The sequence below is a fragment of the Cyanidioschyzon merolae genome, chromosome 19 (assembly GCF_000091205.1).
Source record: "Cyanidioschyzon merolae strain 10D DNA, chromosome 19, complete genome".
NCBI lineage: Eukaryota > Rhodophyta > Bangiophyceae > Cyanidiales > Cyanidiaceae > Cyanidioschyzon > Cyanidioschyzon merolae.
In genome coordinates, this window is record NC_010145.1 from 411313 (window position 1) to 429506 (window position 18194).

Sequence of the window (18194 nt, forward strand, 5' to 3'; positions counted from 1 at the left end):
CGTACGCTGCCGCTGGTCGTTGGCTAGGATAGATAGCATGTGCAGCTGCGCCGTCCCGACACCGCCAGCCACGAGACGCATCGGTGCGCGCCCAGGTTGGAGGCGAGGCTCGTGCGCAGCTCGAACACCCCCACGGCTTTTCGCAGGGCCTCGTACCCATTCAAAGTCGCATACGGAGCAGCACAGCTTCGAGCTCTCCAGATGAAAGCCAGCAAAGAAGGGAGCTCTTCCCAATTGCGTTGATATCGCTCTATGAGAAGCCTCATGGGACGATGCCCGCTGGTCGCAGCCCGGGGCAAACGAGTCTGGTTCACACGTGACCTGATCCCCAGCAGATAACCTAGACGAATCCCATGGGCGGCGAGAATCTCCCTGAACGTACGCATCAAAGGCGCCAGTGTCTCGCCGCATCTCCGCGCTCATGCGATGCACCGTGCCGATCACGCGTTCGTCAACACGCATCGTTGCGTTTGAGTACATAATTTCGTTCTTTTCCGCCAGACAGGGATAACGATCATCCGGGATTCTACACCTCCACTTTCATAACTTTCTGTTATTTTTTTATTCATGAAAACGAACCCACTTCGAACGCGTCTACTATAAACCCCGAAAAATCACTTGAATACACGCACTTAAGGGTTGACACACAATTGAGATCGAAAAATATCCTTTGCTATGGCGTTAACACAAATACATCGTGAACGTTAGAGCAGCACGATAGTGATCAGGCTCGTGTTCTCTTCAATGGCGAGACGCGCGTCGTATCTCATGCCTGCAAGACATAGAGGTGCGCGTATCGAGCGCACCATAGAAAAAAAAGAACTGAAACGAGTTACTAACTAACAACTCGATGAGACTTTCTTTCCCAATCTATAGTAAACGTTGAACGGAGAAAAACCTTTCCGTATTGTTGATAGTTTACCTTATAGGTGGCAAGTCCCGCGACCCGAACGAGTCTGCCGGGGAAGTGGCTTACGCGAATCTGCAGCGGCGGGTGCAGTGGAGCGACTTGGCCAGCTCATCTGAAAAGCAGTTTATCCTGAGACTAGGAGCTGGTAGCCTGCGTCTGGGCACTGCCCAAGTCGCCATGCACTCCCAGCAGCAGATTGCTTCGCGCTGCCACAGGCAACACGCCTGTCTGCGCAGCCTGCTGGCTTCCAGAATGCTTACGCGCTCCAACCCCGTGTTAGATGAATGACGCCTCGAGCCGACGCCCTCAGCATTATGGCAAAGCCGTTCTGTCTCCGTGATGCACCGGTTCAAGCGGTTTAGGTGCTGACGCGGGAGCAGCAAGACAGATTATGCACACGATACAACGCACAAATCGACTAGTACATCCGACAGGAAGAATGGGCAATGGAACTTGGGGGTAGGTTGCATCATGATGGACGCTTTCCCGAAGGCCAATACCCAATTCGCAGCCTCGGCTCCATGGTCTATGTAGACGATTTTATCGAATCGAGAAAAAATCGCATCGCCGCCGCCGCCGCCGCCGCGATGCGTGCCCTGCCAAGGCACGCTGTCAGAACAAATACAGCTTTGACTCAAATTTGTTGGACGTAGCGCCATTCGTGGACACGTGTCCCGAAGGCACGCCGGAGCGCGCAGCCCGATCACAAGTGGACACGAGCAGTTGCGTCGCACCACCGCCGTCGCCATGCTGAACCGCTAGGCCGCGCGAGCTGTTCCAGGTGGCGCTGCATTCGCTTCTTGGAGAAGGCATTGTGCTCGTGGTCAGAGTGAAGCACAGGTACTCCATAGACACAGATGGCTAGCTCCGGACCTGTATGCAACACCTTGGGGGTGAACAACTACAGTAACCCCTTGCATATCGCTGGTCTGTTCGTGATTCTCTGCGGAGGTTTCCTCGGCGCCTTCCTGCCAGTTGCTGCCAAGCGTTACCCGTGGCTGCGAATCCCTGGTATGGTTCTCCAGCTTGGTCGTGCTTTCGGTACTGGCGTCGTGATCGCCACAGGGTTTGTGCATATGATGCCGCCTGCCTTGGCAAACCTGAGCGACGCTTGTCTGCCGGGGTTCTTCACCGACACGTACAACTCGCTTGGAGCGGCGATCGCGCTGGGCGCAGCGCTCTTCATGCAGTTACTCGAGTTCAGCGGGCGAGTTTATATTGGACGCTACATGGATCGAATTATTGCTGAGCACGCAGCGGCTCGAAAAGCGCTGGCGTTTTCGGCGAAACAAGCGCACGCTCAAGTGCCTTCGGAGGAAGGCACGCTCGCAGCGCTTGCGCCCGACCCCGAAGCCGGCACACTTCAGGGAGCCAGCGCTCTGCAACCAGACAACGCTGAAAGCATTCAGCCGTCACCAGGCTCTGAGTTGTGCGCCTGCGCGGTAGAAGAGCCGGTTGTGAAAACGCAATTAATGCACAGCGAAGGTTCGGCGCTTTGCTCCCTAGCACTGAGCGACGAGGATCGCTCGGATGAAAAGAAGCTTCTCGATAAGGCAGAGCTGCGCAACCTGAAGCTCATTGTGATTATTTTCGAGTTCGGCGTCGCTGTGCACTCGGTCATCGTGGGGCTGGACTTTGGCGTCAGTACTGGACAAACGGCGGTGACGCTCTTTGCTGCGCTCATTTTCCATCAGTTTTTCGAGGGTGTGGCGCTCGGAACGACGATTTCCGAGGCCGGTTTCGCCTGGTGGCTCGTCATGCTCATGGTGATATCGTTTGCGCTCGAGACTCCAGTTGGAACCGCGATCGGCATGGGCATTTCGCGGGCCTACAACCCGAACTCGGTGGCCTCGCTGGTGATCCGCGGCGTTCTCGATGGACTCTCCGCAGGTATCCTAATCTATACAGGTCTGGTGGACCTGTTGACTTACCGGTTTACGCTGAACACGGAGCTCCATAAGCAGCAGCTAGTCTGGGTTGTTCTGACGATCGCGTTCGTCTGGGCCGGGGCCATCGGCATGAGCATCATTGGGGCTTGGATCTAAGAGTAGCCGCTTTGGACGCTTTACGCAGACTCACACGCTGTGTGTGTGTGTGTGTGCATCGTAGTCCAGGAACGACGGAGCAAACATGCTAAGCGCAGCAATACGGAGCGTTTGTCGGGAGTCTTCAATGAATCAAGGAGGAAAAATGCACCGCGTGGCTTCCGGTCAGCTGTTTTCGATCATGGACCTCGGTGCGCAGTGGACGCCTGCAAGCTGCCGTCGCTTCTCGGGGGTGTTCCTTCCTGTGCGTCCGATTGAATCCATCCTTCCCCATGAATCCATTTGAAGAAGCCGGAAATCGCCCAGGTCGGCACGTGCCTTTTCTCATTTCTCATCGTCGTGAACAAAGTGCAGGCTTGTTTCTTCGGAAACGAAAGGAGGCTGTGCGAGGCCGCACAAGTCGCTATGTCGCGAGGCGTGCGCGCCCAAGCCCACGATACTACTTCGTTTGCAAAATACTGAGTAGCGTTGTTTTCTATGAGAAAGATCGTTGTATGGACAGATGTATGGAAGAAGAAGACTTGATAAGTTCGAGAACATTAAACTGGCGCCCAACGGCCCGTTTCGGAATGAACACGATATCACTTGGTAAAGACGCAACGATTGGCTATGGACAATAGACTCCTAACTGGAGCAATCATCGCTGCATGCCGTACATCTCGGGTCGTGCAGGCTTCGGCGTTGGTCCTCGCCACCAGGAAAGCACGCTGTCGAGCGTTGTTCTCCCCGTCGTCGGAACCATGCACTTGAAGAAGCCTTCCAAGGACAGGGTGCTACTGCCGGAGCATGGTCGACCCGATGAACCTCAGCTCAGTCCACAAAGGCAAGACTCGCAGCACGAGACACCGGACCAGGCCCTCCTGGTACCACACCGGAGCTGCTCGCCACCGTTGCTGTGCTAGACCTCTACGACTTGTTCACTGCGTCACATACGCAAAGTATGCGTGCGTTCCTGAATTGAGGCGGGAAACTCTTTTCCTTCTCGTAGATCTTTCCTACTCAAAGACGAGCTGCCAGGGAAACGCAGGTAGACGTCGATCCGCAGGCAGCGCGCAAGCTGTGAACCACCACCATCACCACAAAGAAGCACAGAACGAGCTCGAGCGGCGTGGAGTCGAATAGCGGAACGCTGCACGTTGCAGTGCAACTCGAGTGCGGTCCGGTGTACAAGCACAGCGCTGGCAAGCGTCTTGCAGAGTGAGGCGTCGCAAAGCAGGTCAACGAAGTGGTTCAGCGACGTGCGACCACAGCGACGAACCGCTTGGCTCGCCAGACGAACGCTGCAACGCACCTGGCGCTTTGGAGCAGGTATCAAACGAGCTCGTCACCATTTACTCGATAGTGTCAAGTTTTGGCAGAGGACGCGTCTCAAGTCACGAGCGTCAGAGATGAGACGCTCGTTCCGGGCGAGCCCGTCTCTACAAGTTGGTGTTGTTCCCGGTCAGTAAGCAACAACCGCTCTTTTCGGCGTTACGTATAGGGTATGCAACACCCCGAAACGACCCGCTACGGATACCACGCGCGCCGAAACCCCACGTCCACCATTCCTGCACAAGTAGGGCCCTGTCATACCATTCGCTTGTGGAATACAGCGACCATGTGGATACTTGCGCTTCGCTCCTGCTAGCTCTGGGGAGCCGTGCGCACGCCCAGCATGCCTAGGATACGGGCGGGAATACCTCAGTTTCAATTTTGCGCAGCATGGGTTCTAGCTGATCATCGCGAATACGGTAGAAGTCGACACTCTTCTCCGCGAGAAATCGCACGCGATCGCTCTCTACGGCCGCGAAGCAGACCAGAGATGCGTCAATAATGGTCGGCGCGTGGGTAATGATATACTTTTGACGCTGAAGCACGTCCGCTTCTGCTTCCCGAAACCGACTCTCCGCCTCGTACATGAGATCGCGCAATGGTGCCAATGTCTTCTCATCTGTTTTCGCTCGTTCTTTATCCTCGACGACCGCGCGGCGTGCATCGTAATCCTTAGCAAGCTTCTCCAGCCGGACGGAGCGCTCGCGGCATTCCCGTAAGCGACTCTGGAATTCTTTGATGTACTGCAGCAAGCGGGTCGATCCTTTCTCGCCCGCCCCAAGATGATGGTTACGCATCTCTTCCGAGATCGTTTTCGCTAGTGAGGCGATACGATCAGCGTGCTCTCTTCGCTCTGAATCACCCTGTTGGCTTTCCGTCTGCTGCAGTTCGTTCGCGTAAAGCACCGTGAGCTCACCGATACGCACCCAACTCGTCTGAAACTGGTCCAGGAAACGCACCAGTTTGCCAAGTTGGGTCTCGATTTTGTTCACTGTCTTTTTATTTTCCTCATATTCTTTCAAAGGAGTACGGTCGATTCGCGCAAAGTTGCGCTTCCAACAGAAACACGAGCACGCCATATGCGTAGCTGGTTGTTCGCCAGCGCAGCCCCAGCGATGCACGTATCAGTGGGGGCAATGCGTGCGCACAACCCCAATGCGTGTCTGCGTGCGCGCGCGGTGCTGTCCCAATGGGCGATGCGAGGCGTCGGCGCGCCGGCCGCCACGAGGCCACGAGGCATCCAGAATGGTATTTGCGAGAACATGGACAAATGGGATTGCAGCGTCCCGTTCGCCCTGCGTCGTCACGCCCGGTCGCCGTGCATGTGCTCGTCTCCGGACGGGTTGATGTGCGGCCTGCGCGCTCCGAGCGCGAGTTCGATGGGCGATTCAGGATGCCTTGGGTATTTTTGTTCTATCCAGTGCAGCATGCAATGGAAAAGGTCGCGTCATTCGGGTGTCCAAGGTAAAGTTTTCGTCTTTTTCGATCTTCATGAACACCAGGCTGTGCGGGATTTTTCTCCAACTGACTCTTTTTCCTCTTTCTCGTATCCGGCATGAAACACGCTGGTCACGGTTTCGCTCCAGCGCCGTTGTAGGCATGCAAACGATGTTGATGGCAGCGTGCAAGTCCCGATTTCGCCGATGCCGGCTCTCGTTCAAGCATTTCATTCGCACTCAACAATACCGCAAGCAACAGATCCTCTTTGTGTACCGTGTAGACGCGCAGCTCGCACCGGTGTCACTCGACTGTGGTCAGGTGTTCCTGGAGGTCCGTCGCAGCGCCTCATGCTTCGAGCGCTGCACACGCGCCGGACCGGTGCAGAGGCCTCGCTTCGATGCCGTCCTCCGGTTCCGCGCCCGGTGCCGTACCCTGCGATCATGGGCTTCTTCTGGGTAAGACCTTCGGCGAGGACTCTGTCTGATGCATGCGCACGAGCACGCTGATCCCGTCGATAACGTTTGCGTCGGACGCGATGTTGCTCATGATGAAACAAGCACTGAAATGGAAATCGACGCTCGAGGATACGTCGACGACTTTTGCGCTGTCTACGCCGCCTCCATGTTGGGCGCTGACGCATGCTCCTTTGTGAGCGATCGCTGCGATGACTCGATTCCGATCCCAAGGCTCTCGCCGATGCAACCAGAAGCGTCGAGCGTTTCTGTGGGCGCATCCCGTGACAACTGTGATGCTGCTGTCGGAGGCCTTTTCGATGAAGGCCACAAAGAAAGAGGCACTTGCGTATCGAACGGAATCGATGTGTTGAGGAGGCGAGCTCCGCGAACGCTCGGCAACAGCTCGTCATACAGTCGCTTACGGACGACGGCAGTTCTTTTGTGTCGTCGTCACCATCATCGTCGTCGTCGTCGTCGTCGTCGTCATACCAGCAGCGCAAATCGCAGTGTCCATGAGTTGCTTTGAGGGACGCGCACCGAATCGCTGCAGAAAGCGTGATTTGACCAGAGCAACCGTTAGGAAACGAAAAGAGTGAACGAGCGTGCGGATACATTGGATCCTGGTATCGATTGCTTTACGGTGCCCTGCTCGAAGGTGCCGTATGTTGTTTTCATGACGATGACGGAAGGAATTTCAGCACCAAGGATTCGGAAAAGCACACCCCGAGAAGACGCCCCAGAGTCTTAAACCTGCGTCTGTATCCGTGAGCCCGTATGGCTGCGCTGCGAATATCGAGGATTGTGATGTAGAAAAGTTCAATGAAAACATCAAGGCAGGAGCAGAGCGCGCACTTCAGTGTTCCCTACAACCCTTATACGAGTGCAGGGGTATCGGCTCGAGGCGGCAAGCGCATAGATCGCGCAAAGGTGCCGTCTGCACAATTGGAGGTTGCACAGCGGTGCTGGCGGCTAGAACAAATCGCAAGCAGGCACCAACTTCTAGGCAACCGGCGCTGAGCGCTAGCGCACGCCAAAAACCCTGCGGTACTGGCGGCACATGACGGGCTGCAGCGCCTGCATCAGCTGCGGACCCGCACCTATGATGCTGTGGTTGTACAGTGCGCCCGGAGTGCACCTCTCCCATACCGTTTACTGAACAGCACCTCCCATATGAAAATCATACACGCGAAGAACTATGGTACATGGATAGCGGAGAATAGGCGATGCAGGAGACCACGGCACGCTGGCGTCATCGAAAAGTAGAGAATGCTGCGTCGCGATGGGTAACGCTGAAACCCTTCTTCGCTGATGCACGACGCGAAGCACCCGCCCTGATTCACACGTCCAAAACATGAAGGTTACCGGTAACCACGCAGTTCTCGAGCCGAGACCCCGCCGGAATATCAATAGACGCTCCCGGCTGGGCGACAATGATGACCGTACCGCTCAGTTTGCAGCGTTTGCCGAAGCGCACACTGCCACTGACAGTTAATGACTCTAATTCTAAAATATCCGGCATACTCTCGAAACGGCTACTAAAGTCGCTCACTTTTTTGAATTCTGGACCCAACCGAATGACTGGCGTGCCGAGTTCAGCCGGACGCTCCGGATTCATACTAACATACCCCGAGACGATATTATAGAGATTACTTTGAATCAAGAGCAGATCGGATGTTGTCTTGACGGGCAGGAAACGGCTCCGTGGAACGTTAATACCCATGACGCGCTGGAAATGGGTAATGGCAGCACCCATAGCCGTCTCGAGCTGCAGCACGGTTTCGCCTTTCACAGTCTTCGTGTTGGGGATAATATCCAGCTCCATGGAGCCAGGTCCTCTGTCCATGATTCGCTTGAGCGCCTTGAGTTGGATCCACAAACTATTGGTATTGAATACTCGGAATTTGGATATGTTCTGGAAATCTCCCAAGTGCTCCTTATCGACCTGCGCGACTTCTAGCAACCTCGGCTTGCCTTGGTACGTGATCAGCGTGCCTCCTTTCCGATCGGAGCGAGTTCTCGTTGCCATTTCGATTGTAAATTCAACCTGATGATCCGCGATTGCTTTGAGAATCCGCGTATCCAAGGACGCTCCAAGGTTGTCACTGTTACTCACGAATATCCATTCCTTGCCCTCGGCGAGCAGCCGATCCAGCATGCCCGATTGCAGAAGCGCATCATACATGTCGCCGTGACCCGGCGGGTACCAGTCCTCCTTGTCGTACACTTCAGAGTCGAGGCACAGGGGTCGCAGTGTGTCGCGCACCAGACGCGGATACCTAGACTGCTGAAACGTACGAATCGGAATGAGATCCTCGTACTTTCGAATGACTTTCAGTGTATCCGCATCCGTGTTAAAACTATTCATTAGGAGAAGAGGCACCTTGATTTGATACCGCTTGTTGATGGACTCGATCTGCTTCACGATAATGTCCAAAAACGTCTGTCCCGAGCGGATTTCGATCACGGACTTGGGGCCCGAGCACCCCATCGAGGTGCCGAGGCCTCCGTTCAGCTTCAGTACAGCGACGCGGCTTAGAAGCGCTCGCGCCTCAGTTTCGTTCGGTTCGGGTAGTTCTGCGTAGGGTCGCAATAGCTCCGCCGATGGCGGCTGGATCTGGTCCCAATCCAGTGCCGCGGACGCACTGGAGCGCGTCTCCAGGTACCGACCCAACAGGTGCACAAAACCCTGTTGTTCTGCTTCGCTCATGCGTGCACGTACGTCAGTCGCCCTTTCATTGATTTGACGTATTTCCTCCAACAGTGCCTTCTCCAGAGACTTGTCTGTGAGGTGAGCGAAGTTCGCAAAAGAGGCATCGTGGCTGGTTCGCACCAAAGGCATCGTGTTCGGGTAAGAGTGTGGACACCGCTCCAGAGCTCTTCACTCGTTTCAAGCACGCACGACGCTCAAGTAAGTAGACTTGTCTTGACCTTGCTTCAAATTAGAGCAGTAAGTCACCAGTAACGAGCTTGCTGGTGCCGTTCACAGTGATACCACCTACTTGAACAACGAAGAACACGTGTGAAGTCTCCGTCGTCGCCTGCTATTTACCCGGCGCGTGGCGCATTGCGCGCATTATTGCCACACGAGCGCCTTTGGATCGCCGCGCATTCGCTGGCTGCCTGCCTGCCTGCGTCGCAGCGAATGCCGACACGTATACGCGCCGTACGCAGGCACGCACGTAGACCACACATCGCGCGGCGCCCGAGCGGATCGCCCGCCAGCTGGAGCGCGCGTTGATCCGCTGAATGCTGGAGCGCGCGCTAAGCGTACCCCGAGCACACCAGTGAACGAGACGTCCATTTCATGTCCGGAACGAGAACGTCACGTCGTTCTGTCTGCGCTGTGCAGGGCACTGATCGTCGCGGCGAACGGCTGGGATACAAACGAGACATCCACAGTCGTTGAGCGGATGGAATCTCGGACGCCCGGCTTGCAGACTGATCAGGCGCACGCGGAACGGCAGATTCACTGTGAATGTGCTGTAGGCTTTTGTTTGATTCGCGGGAACATGCATGCATGCATCCAGGGCATCTCCCTTGGAACACGGACGCTAGACCAAGAACAATCGTAGGCGGGTGCATGCGTGCGCAGTGGCAGCACGCATGGTGCATTGCATGCGTGCATGCATTTCCCGCGCAAACGCCTGGAGCCGGGGCATGCCAGCGCTGCGCTCATAGACGCGTTCCGTACAAAGCAGCGCGCTTCAGGGCACTGCACGCTCTCCGGGGTGCTCGTTGGGGTCATTCCGTCGCGGTATCCTGCTCTTCCCAGCGAGTAGCTGCCCAAAGTCGAATGCCTGCGTGACGTCTACGTGAGTTTTCAGCGGCAGCGCGTCAGGTGACCTCGGAGCGCGCTGCCTCGAGGGTGCAACGGACAACTTGGCAAGAGGCGCCACTCGCGTCCGGTGCTCGCATCAACAGCTGGGTTGAAGCTTGAGCGGAGGCGTTTTTATAGCCGCGTAGACAAGAATCAGTGACAACAACACGTCGTTTAGGATGATGCGCGGCTGGCGTGTGTGCAGCCTAAAGGCGGGGCGTGCACGTTGCACGGGTGCCGGCACCCTCGTGGACGCTTCGATTGCACTCGGACGCGCTTGCTGGTAGCGGTAAGCGCGGACCGCTCCACGCCGACTTGCACGTTAGCTGGGTACGTGCGCAGCGCTACGGGTCAAAGCCCAGGGCCTTGCGATATGCAGCCTCCTCGCGCCAGGTGAGGCGATCACGGACCCAGTCGCCGCTGGAAGTGCGACGTCGATATCTCGGACGATTTGTCCCGCCGCCGAAGATATCGACCAGGTCGCAGGTATGGACGCGGGGAAATATGGTGTCTGGATCGACACGCGTTTGCTCGATTAATGCTCCATAGAGACGATGGCTCCGCGCCCATTCCGGTATGAGGTGCCGCTTAGCAGCGGGCACCGCAGCGCTCTCATCATCCGAGGCATCCGCCGAGTGGTGTCGCTCCGGAGTCAGCGGGTACTCCGCGGGAGCCTCGTCCGCGGCGGCAGCAGCAGCAGCAGCAGCAGCGGCAGCAGCTATCTGGGACGCTGGCTTTGTCCCATGCGACTTGAGCAGACCACTCGCTACGACCTGTTGTTGACGGAGCGGCGCAAGACGTGCCTGCTGGCGCTCGGTCTCCAGTGCGAGCCTTCTTTGATGCTCCAAAATGCGGCGTCGTTTCTCCTCGCGCCGTTGGCGGTATGCGTCCTGGACATCGAGGGGCGCCTCTGCATCCACGGGAGCTTGCCTTGGAGATGGATTCCCGTTGAGATCGACCAGGGGCTTCACTGCTGTGCGCGAAGGCGTCGCTGAGACAGGCGTAAGCGACGTCGTGTCCACTGCTGTGGGTTGTTTCAGCGAAGCTGGGACGCAGTTCGGCGAGGCGCGCTGATCCATCCGACTCTTGAGCGTCTCGGGGCTGGGCGAAGCCCCGCGCACGCGCTTGCTCGATTGAGGCATTGTGGCTATGACGATCCGGTAACGAGACGGGCTGCTCCTTGCGTGCCCCAGCGTTGCCCATGCTTTGTTTGGTGACGGTTTCAGCACCGAATTTGTGCCGGTGGCTTGCAGCTCAGTGGCGTTCTGCAGCGGTTCTACTTGCATGCGCGCTGGTGAATGCGTCTGACGAGTGGAAACCGCTCCAGCGGAAATTGTAGCGGATGCGGTGGCGACGGCAGCGTTCCCCGGCAGACCATAGCCGCTGACATCCTGCTCCAGCGGAGGCGATGGCGCAGCTCTCGACGTGGAGCGCCCGGTGCGATGGCGATCCTCGCACATTTCGTGCTGGACCGTCGAGCTTCGGTCGCCGGCAGCTCCCACAGCTTCGATCCGACTGGGACTGGGGCACACCGGGAGCGCTCCAGCACGCATCGCGCGCAACCGCTCGATGCGCGTGCGCAGGGCCTCGGTTCTCGAGAGCCTGCTAGAAACACCGCCAGGAGCACCGCCAGGTCCCGGCTGGCGCTCACCACCAGGCGCAGCTGCAGCGTAGAGGGTATGGTGCGGCATGGGCGTTCCACTGGCGTGCGCTGGTGGCATGATCGTTTCGTCTACCGCTGCGGGAGCGCGCTTCGGGTCTGCAAGTCGCAGTGCGTGAGCGTCGTAGCCGTCGTATGCGACGCTGGTTGACGCTGCCGGCGCCCTACGAACGGAAAGCAGCATCTCCGTCGCAGTTTGCGAGCGCTCGAGCGCATGGAACGACCCGTCTATCGCGTTCGTGGCGTCAGATGGACTGCGCGATCGTGAGCGTCTCGCTTGCTGGTCACTTGCACCAGCTGCACTCAATGGCGAGCGAGGACGGCTGGGCCTCGCTAGTTTGGCGTTGGCAGTCGTCGCCTGGCCGGAATCCGGTACCAGCGACGCTGCCGCTGCCGCTGCCGCTGCTGATGGCGCTAGTTCGACCGGCGCCGCGCAGCTCGGCATCGCTACCGAACTGGAGTCGCTCGCCACAGCGGGTTGCTGTGCCGCGTCCGCCGCGCAGTCCGGGTTCCCGACTCGCCCATTCGCTGCATCCTGGCCACATGACCCAGCTCGGATCGCATCCGCGTTTTCCGCAAGTGCGCCGTTGTCGTCGCTCGGTACTGTGGCCAATTTTGGGTCGCATTCGAGCGTCTGTTCCAGTTGGAAAATCTGGCCTTCAATGTCGGTCGCATTCACGAACGAGCCGGGGCCGGATGCGGTTGGCGAAGCGCAGCGCGCGCGATAAACCTGTTCTGGGCTCGCAACCGAGTCGATTGGCGCCATCGCGAACGCGGCAACTGGCCGATGCGCTGGCGCAGGTGACGCGGACCCACGGCCCGGGTGCATTGTATGCCGCCCGGGGCTCAGTGAAGCCGAACGCTCGCGTGTACCCTTCATCTGCGCTTGAGATGCCGTCACGCCCTCCATTGTGTAGGCGCTGTTCTCGGGCAGAGCGCTGGACGTGCCCAGCTGGCGCATCGCCGCCGACGCTTGCGCATCAACAGCCGAAGCTTCCGTGGTAGCATTGCCACTGGCACTCAGGGCATGCTGCGCTCGCGCGAAGGTTGGCAGCGGCAATGGCGTTATCGGCGCGACAGCTCCTCGATGCACAGACGATCGGCGTCGTGCCCGAACCGTCTCTGTGGCATTCTCCGTGGAAAACGATTCAGCATGGTCGCTCGGGTGGCATTCGGCGGCGAAGTCGCTGCAGGTGACGCTGCCGGCACGCTGGGCGCCATTCGTCAAGGCCATCATTGTGCGGATCGCCTCTGGCGCCGCAACCTTTTGGGGTTCGTTGTATTCGAGCTGTGCGCTGTTCCGCTCTGGATCCACTAACGACCGCCGCATTGGCGGTGATTGCGAAAGCATTGCGGAGCTACGTCGATTCGGTGCTGTTCGATGCACCGGAGACGATAGATGCGATGCCGGGGTACGCAGTGAGCGCTCCTTGGTCTGGGAGCACGCTGCCGGTGTTCGGGGCAGGGCCTCATCGCCCGCTTCGGCAGCGTTCATCCGCGGCGAATGCCCTGAAGCGTTATCAAAAGCTGGGCGCGTTGCGAGAGACCCTGGAGTATGCCACTCGTTGCCAGCAGGGGCCTGTAGCGAAGCCTGAACACCCCTGATGGTCTCTGTGGCAACGTCTTGGCCGGGATTTGTCACAGTGCAATGTGTGCGACTGTTCGCATCGATAGTGACTGATGCGCGCGACATCATCTGGCTCGGCGACATGGTGCCTGACCCTGAGCGATGCTTACGAATCGAGTCAGATGGCACATTAGCCGCAAAGCGCGTCTCCTGCAAAGACGCTGCACGGCGTCTGCTGGACATCGATGGCGATACACCGGTTTTTGGTGTCGGCGCTGGCGACGCCCTTATCGACATTCGTTGCCATCGCGCTCTATCTGCGATATTCTCGGTGACGTTTTGGAGGCTGGACCGCGGAGCTGCACCACCCCCAGACGCTGCTCTGGATTCGGCTGGGATTTCGCAACTGCTCGCCACGGTCCCGGTGACTTGCTCGAGCGATGACCTCACTCCTGGACACCGTTCACCCACATCTGGTGCCATTCCATCGACGTCGTTCTCGGATGGGGCGTGTTGCGGACTAAAGCGCAGCGCGGCAGGCAACTGACCCTGAATGCACCAAGAGAGAGGGTTCAGTGGTGAATCAGCAGCGCTGGGCGATGGCGACTGCGCTGCTGCAGGCTGTTCAGCGGCAGGTGCGGGCATCGATTCGCAGCGAAACGCAGATGACGGATCAGTAGCCAGAGGTATGCTCGCGGCCTCCGTGCGCATAGCTGTGTCCTCGTCCGCGATGCCATTATCATGCGGTTGTCGCGGTGATGGCGGCGAGACGTCCCCGAGCACCAACGAGCGCGTCGGAAGATGCTTGGGGCAGGGACTGCATGCCTCGACTGCTGCCCCGCTGGATGGAATATCGCCGCGCGGCGGCGTCCATTGCCTGTGATGCATATCGCTTGGCGGCGTTTCCGACACTGCTGCAGCTTTTTGCGATACGAACGATGATCCGTGAACAGCTAGCCTGGCGCTTTCGACCCGAGGCGTCGTTGGCGTCGTACTGGGCCCAGGCAGGCGCAGCGCATCGGCCGCTGCGGCTCCAGAGGGATCCACAGATGTCGATTCCGCGGGCGCGAAATTTTCGCCTTGCGGGTCGCTCAGGGCCGCGGGCGAAGCTGCCAATGCTGCAGCTGGACAAGCACTGGATGTCCCTGAGCCATGTACGGGGTCTGAAGCGGCCTCCGCAGGGTCCTGCTTCACCAAAGCCGCCGCCGCCGCCGCCGCCGCCAAATCGATACGGGCTTGGCTCGTCGACGGTCGACGTTCTGGATGCGACTCTGAATGTGCAGCAGATGTCGAGGCCGGGTGATGCACATCGTACCGCGGCGAAGGCAGCGCTTTGCTGGCACTCCCTGCAGCCGATGCCGAATCGTCGGCTTGCGCGGACGTCCAGTTTGAATGAATCTCTCCAGCAGTGGACGGCTCTATGGGCACCGGCTCCTGCTCGGTTGCTGCTTGCTTCTGATGTATTCCAGCTGACGCATGGGGCGCATCCGCCGCTCCGTTTCGTGTTCGAATGATGCACGGGCTCGTGAACGAAACGTTGTGCGCATCGCGAATTTGCACTCGAGTCTGAAGCCCTGGCAGGGCTCCATTGAGACTTTCCGATATTGCCACCGGAAGCGAGGGACGCGATCGATTGCATAGGCGGGCGCTTTTTTCAGGCAGCGAAGCGCTTCGCCTGTTATTCGCGCCTCGGCCCTGATCCGGTGATATGGTGTCTGGAGCCCTCGATGTTGCGCGCCGAGCACCATGCATCGACTGCTGCCGCTCCGCTCGTTTCGACGACGCTGTTCTTGGCGATGCCATGCCTCTGGATACCGGCGGTAGGGACGTGTTCTGCAGAGCGTCTTGGGGACGGCGCCGACGCCGTCGTGTTCGGGTCGGCATTCGCTCGGGACTAGCGGGCGCTAGGCGCTTGATTACCGACGACTCCCGCGCTGCTTTGTCCGCACCAGAGCGTGACCTGGACGGCGGCGCCTGCCGTTGACGGCGTCTCGGCATTGGCGCTCGCGGTGCTCGTCGCGTTTGCTCTGGAGTGCTCTGGCCCAGCGATATGTTCGTCATGGGCGTCATTCTGCTCGTGTTGGGTTGGTCGACAGCTGCGCTCAGGTTAGGAGCGCTTGGCGCGCACTTTTCGCAGAACCAATCCTTCTGGGGCACCTGGTCCAGCGGCGGCCTACAGCAGTACGTGTGGAAACAGTCATCGCATCGATCACATAGAAGCATCAGATGGGGGTCCTCCATGCCCTTGCATCGTCGGCAGTACGTCTCGTCCTTGTGCGGGGTTCGATTCTCCGCCTTGGCCCGTGAGAACGGCGACAGTAGCTCTAGGGCCAATGCCCGCGCACGATCTGCAGTGCTTTGCTGATGCCGTCGAGCAGTCGCACGGGGTGCTCGTGTGGCGAGGTCGTTCGCGTGCGTCTCAGACGATGGCGCTACTCGAGCCAGACCAGAATCTCGCCGTTTTTTCGGTCGCAACGGTACAGCGGATGCACCTGAGTCTGCCTCTGCTCCATCAGCGGCACATGTGGAAGAGGGTCGTGAGAAGCGCGCGCTTCCAACGCGCTGCACGGGCGACGCGCGGGCACCATGTAAGGCCGGTGCTGCTGCATTTAGCACCGCATCGCGCTTAGGTGAAACGGGTTGCGCTTCCTGCTCAGATGCGTGCTGTGGCGGAGCACGCTTTCGTTGCACGCGTGACCTTTTGGTGGCTTGCGAGGTGCGACCGGCTGTCTCTCTCGTTGATCGCCCGCAGGCGATACTGAGCGCATCCGTTTCCGCTGGTGCTGCCCTTTCGGCTGCCTGTATCGAGGGTGACCGGTGAGAGCGGCGGTCTTGGCGCTGTGCGCGCTCTCTTATGCCTCGTCGCTGGTTCGTTTGACGCTGCCCTGCGTTGGAGGCAGGCGATCCAAGCGGCGACTCTGGCGGTGCAGGTGTGCGCTGCTGTTCTCGGGTGCCAGCGTAACGCTCCGATGGAATGTTGGGGCGCTCGTCTTGCATGAGCTGTTGATCATTGTTCTCGTCGTGGAACGCGAACTGATCGGATTCTGCTGCAGCGGCACGTTCCAACGATGACGACGACGGCAGTGGCGACTGGGCGCCAGACCTGATCGGGTCTGGCTCTTTTCGTGGCGCGTTCAGTACGACCGGTATCTGGGAATTTTGTCTAGAGTCATTGGTTTTGCGCTCGTGTAGTGCAGTGAGACGACGGCGTCGGCGCGCGCGAGCGTCCAGCATCATGCTCTTTCGCGATGCCGCGGGCGGCCGCACAAGGCCTACGAGCGAATGCCGCGGGTCCCAGGTCTTCCATCCCTGGCCGGGTGGCCTCGTGCCCGGTGCGACTGACTCGCACATGCTTGAGATGCTGTGGCTTTCAGCACGACGGAAGAGCGAGCCGTGTGAGCTGGTGTCTCGACAATCGTCGGACGGAGCAGCAATTGAGGGTGTTTCGCGACTTGGACCTCGACAGCCATCGGATGATTCACTTGCTGGCAAATGATATGACGCCGCTACCTTGAAGCGTTGCGGTTCTGCTGGCGATGCAGCGGCACTGGCGACGTTGTTCGTGTCGGGCATTGTGGTGTTCCCCAGCGAGTCAATGGCGTGATCAAGCGCGCTTCTTGCCGCCGCCGCCGCCGCCTCGTGACTGCTAGTCGGAATCTCTGGCAACCTTGTCGCACACGCGCGAATCGTCCGTTGGAACCGAACGATTTGTGCTTCATATTCGCCCAGTAGAACAGCCTGCTGTTGCTCTGCAATGTAGTGGAGCGCATGAATGGCGTCCAAAACTGTCCGCTTTCGAAAAGCGTCGCGCGTAGACATTGGCGCTCACAACTCGAAAGCCCACTAGCGTCCTCTTGTACCGCGTAAAAGGTATGTTTCTCCTGGTCGAAAGCCGGTTGCTTGGACAAGTTCGAAGCACGTCACTCCGAGGCGGCGCCACGGTACTGCTGCCAAGTCCCGATAGCACAGCGAGGTCGAGCGGTGCTGAAACGACACGCAGCGGCGACGTGCAAACGCGCGGCCTTACACAACTGTCTTGTTCGCTCCCGTGCCCTGATGACTCGGCACACAAAGCTGCCTCTGATGTCTGCTGCCCGTTCACGTTACGCTCGTGCTCGGCGAGCAGCGCGATCCCAGGTCGCAGCGTCGAACAGTCCCGGAGCGCAGCGATACGCCCACACGTGGCGTTGGAAGCGCCGGCTCTCCTGGAGTTTAGCAGGCGGTAAAACAGGGCGATAACGCCCCGGATCAAAGAAGGGCTCTGTCTGGTGCAGATAAACTCGACAGGCCCGTTCAGTGGGGGGAGAAGAGCTCGACGCACGCGCTCGATGCCGTCCGAGCGCGGAACGTGGCTCGCCTTCTCGGTGCAGGGACACACTGGGTGCCGCAGCCGGCAGCGCGAGGCGGCCGTCTCCCACGATGATGCGATCGCGTCGGGAATTCAAATCGACGGATGCGAGGTTCAGGAGAGGGTCTGGTTTATTCATTTATGTTCGCTTATGTCTAGTATGCTCCCAGTGATGCGAGGCAGCCGTGGTGGTACGCGTTCAGCGTGGCTGCGTGATCCACGGAGCGCGGGCCGATATTTCTGATGACGAAACGATAACCATTGACCATGGATCCCAGAATTCGGGATGGATGGATGTATAATGGCTCTTGAAAAAGTGTCCATGATGAACCACCTACCTTCAAGTTCCAATAGCTATACTTCCTCTCGGATTTACTGGTCGTTTCGTATGTTCTATCGAGCGCCGAGTGCCTGCTGTGGGCACCCGCCGAAGCGCTTCCACCGCTGCAGCAGATGCTGCACGGCGACAGAACAGCTTTGCCATACCACTGAGAGCGTCGGCTCGAGACGTGGTTCATTCGATACGGGGCCGGAGTACATAGTAATTCTGGGAGCCTGCGACAGCGCGAACCGATCTACCAGGAGTCCACTGCGACCAGTGCGATGCCCAGATGCAGCTTTCCTGCGTCTAGTCCCAGAAT

General features: G+C 58.7%; 4 protein-coding genes and 1 non-coding gene across 5 annotated transcripts, besides 2 other annotated features; 2 read left to right on the forward strand and 3 right to left on the reverse strand.

Annotated features, from left to right (window-relative positions):
- Nucleotides 1–1767: 1767 nt before the first annotated feature.
- CYME_CMS155C (probable zinc transporter) lies at nt 1768–2955 on the forward strand (the record flags this gene model as incomplete). The annotated part of the gene is made up of 1 exon (XM_005538757.1): nt 1768–2955. The coding sequence occupies one exon, from the start codon at nt 1768–1770 to the stop codon at nt 2953–2955; it is 1188 nt and encodes a 395-aa protein (XP_005538814.1).
- Nucleotides 2956–3623: 668 nt separating this feature from the next.
- On the forward strand, nt 3624–5734 carry CYME_CMS156T. The gene has a single exon (XR_002461658.1). It is a non-coding gene; the product is annotated as a hypothetical transcript (transcript).
- On the reverse strand, nt 4614–5345 carry CYME_CMS157C (hypothetical protein; the record flags this gene model as incomplete). Its single annotated transcript, XM_005538758.1, has 1 exon — nt 4614–5345. The coding sequence occupies one exon, from the start codon at nt 5343–5345 to the stop codon at nt 4614–4616; it is 732 nt and encodes a 243-aa protein (XP_005538815.1).
- Nucleotides 5589–7643: a sequence feature (possible transcribed region).
- Nucleotides 7498–9000, reverse strand: CYME_CMS159C (UTP--glucose-1-phosphate uridylyltransferase; the record flags this gene model as incomplete). The annotated part of the gene is made up of 1 exon (XM_005538759.1): nt 7498–9000. One exon carries the CDS (start codon nt 8998–9000, stop codon nt 7498–7500), a length of 1503 nt encoding a protein of 500 aa, XP_005538816.1.
- A 1322-nt stretch (nt 9001–10322) lies between these two features.
- CYME_CMS160C (hypothetical protein) lies at nt 10323–17024 on the reverse strand (the record flags this gene model as incomplete). The annotated part of the gene is made up of 1 exon (XM_005538760.1): nt 10323–17024. The coding sequence occupies one exon, from the start codon at nt 17022–17024 to the stop codon at nt 10323–10325; it is 6702 nt and encodes a 2233-aa protein (XP_005538817.1).
- An 8-nt stretch (nt 17025–17032) lies between these two features.
- Nucleotides 17033–18194: part of a sequence feature (possible transcribed region) that runs on past the window's edge.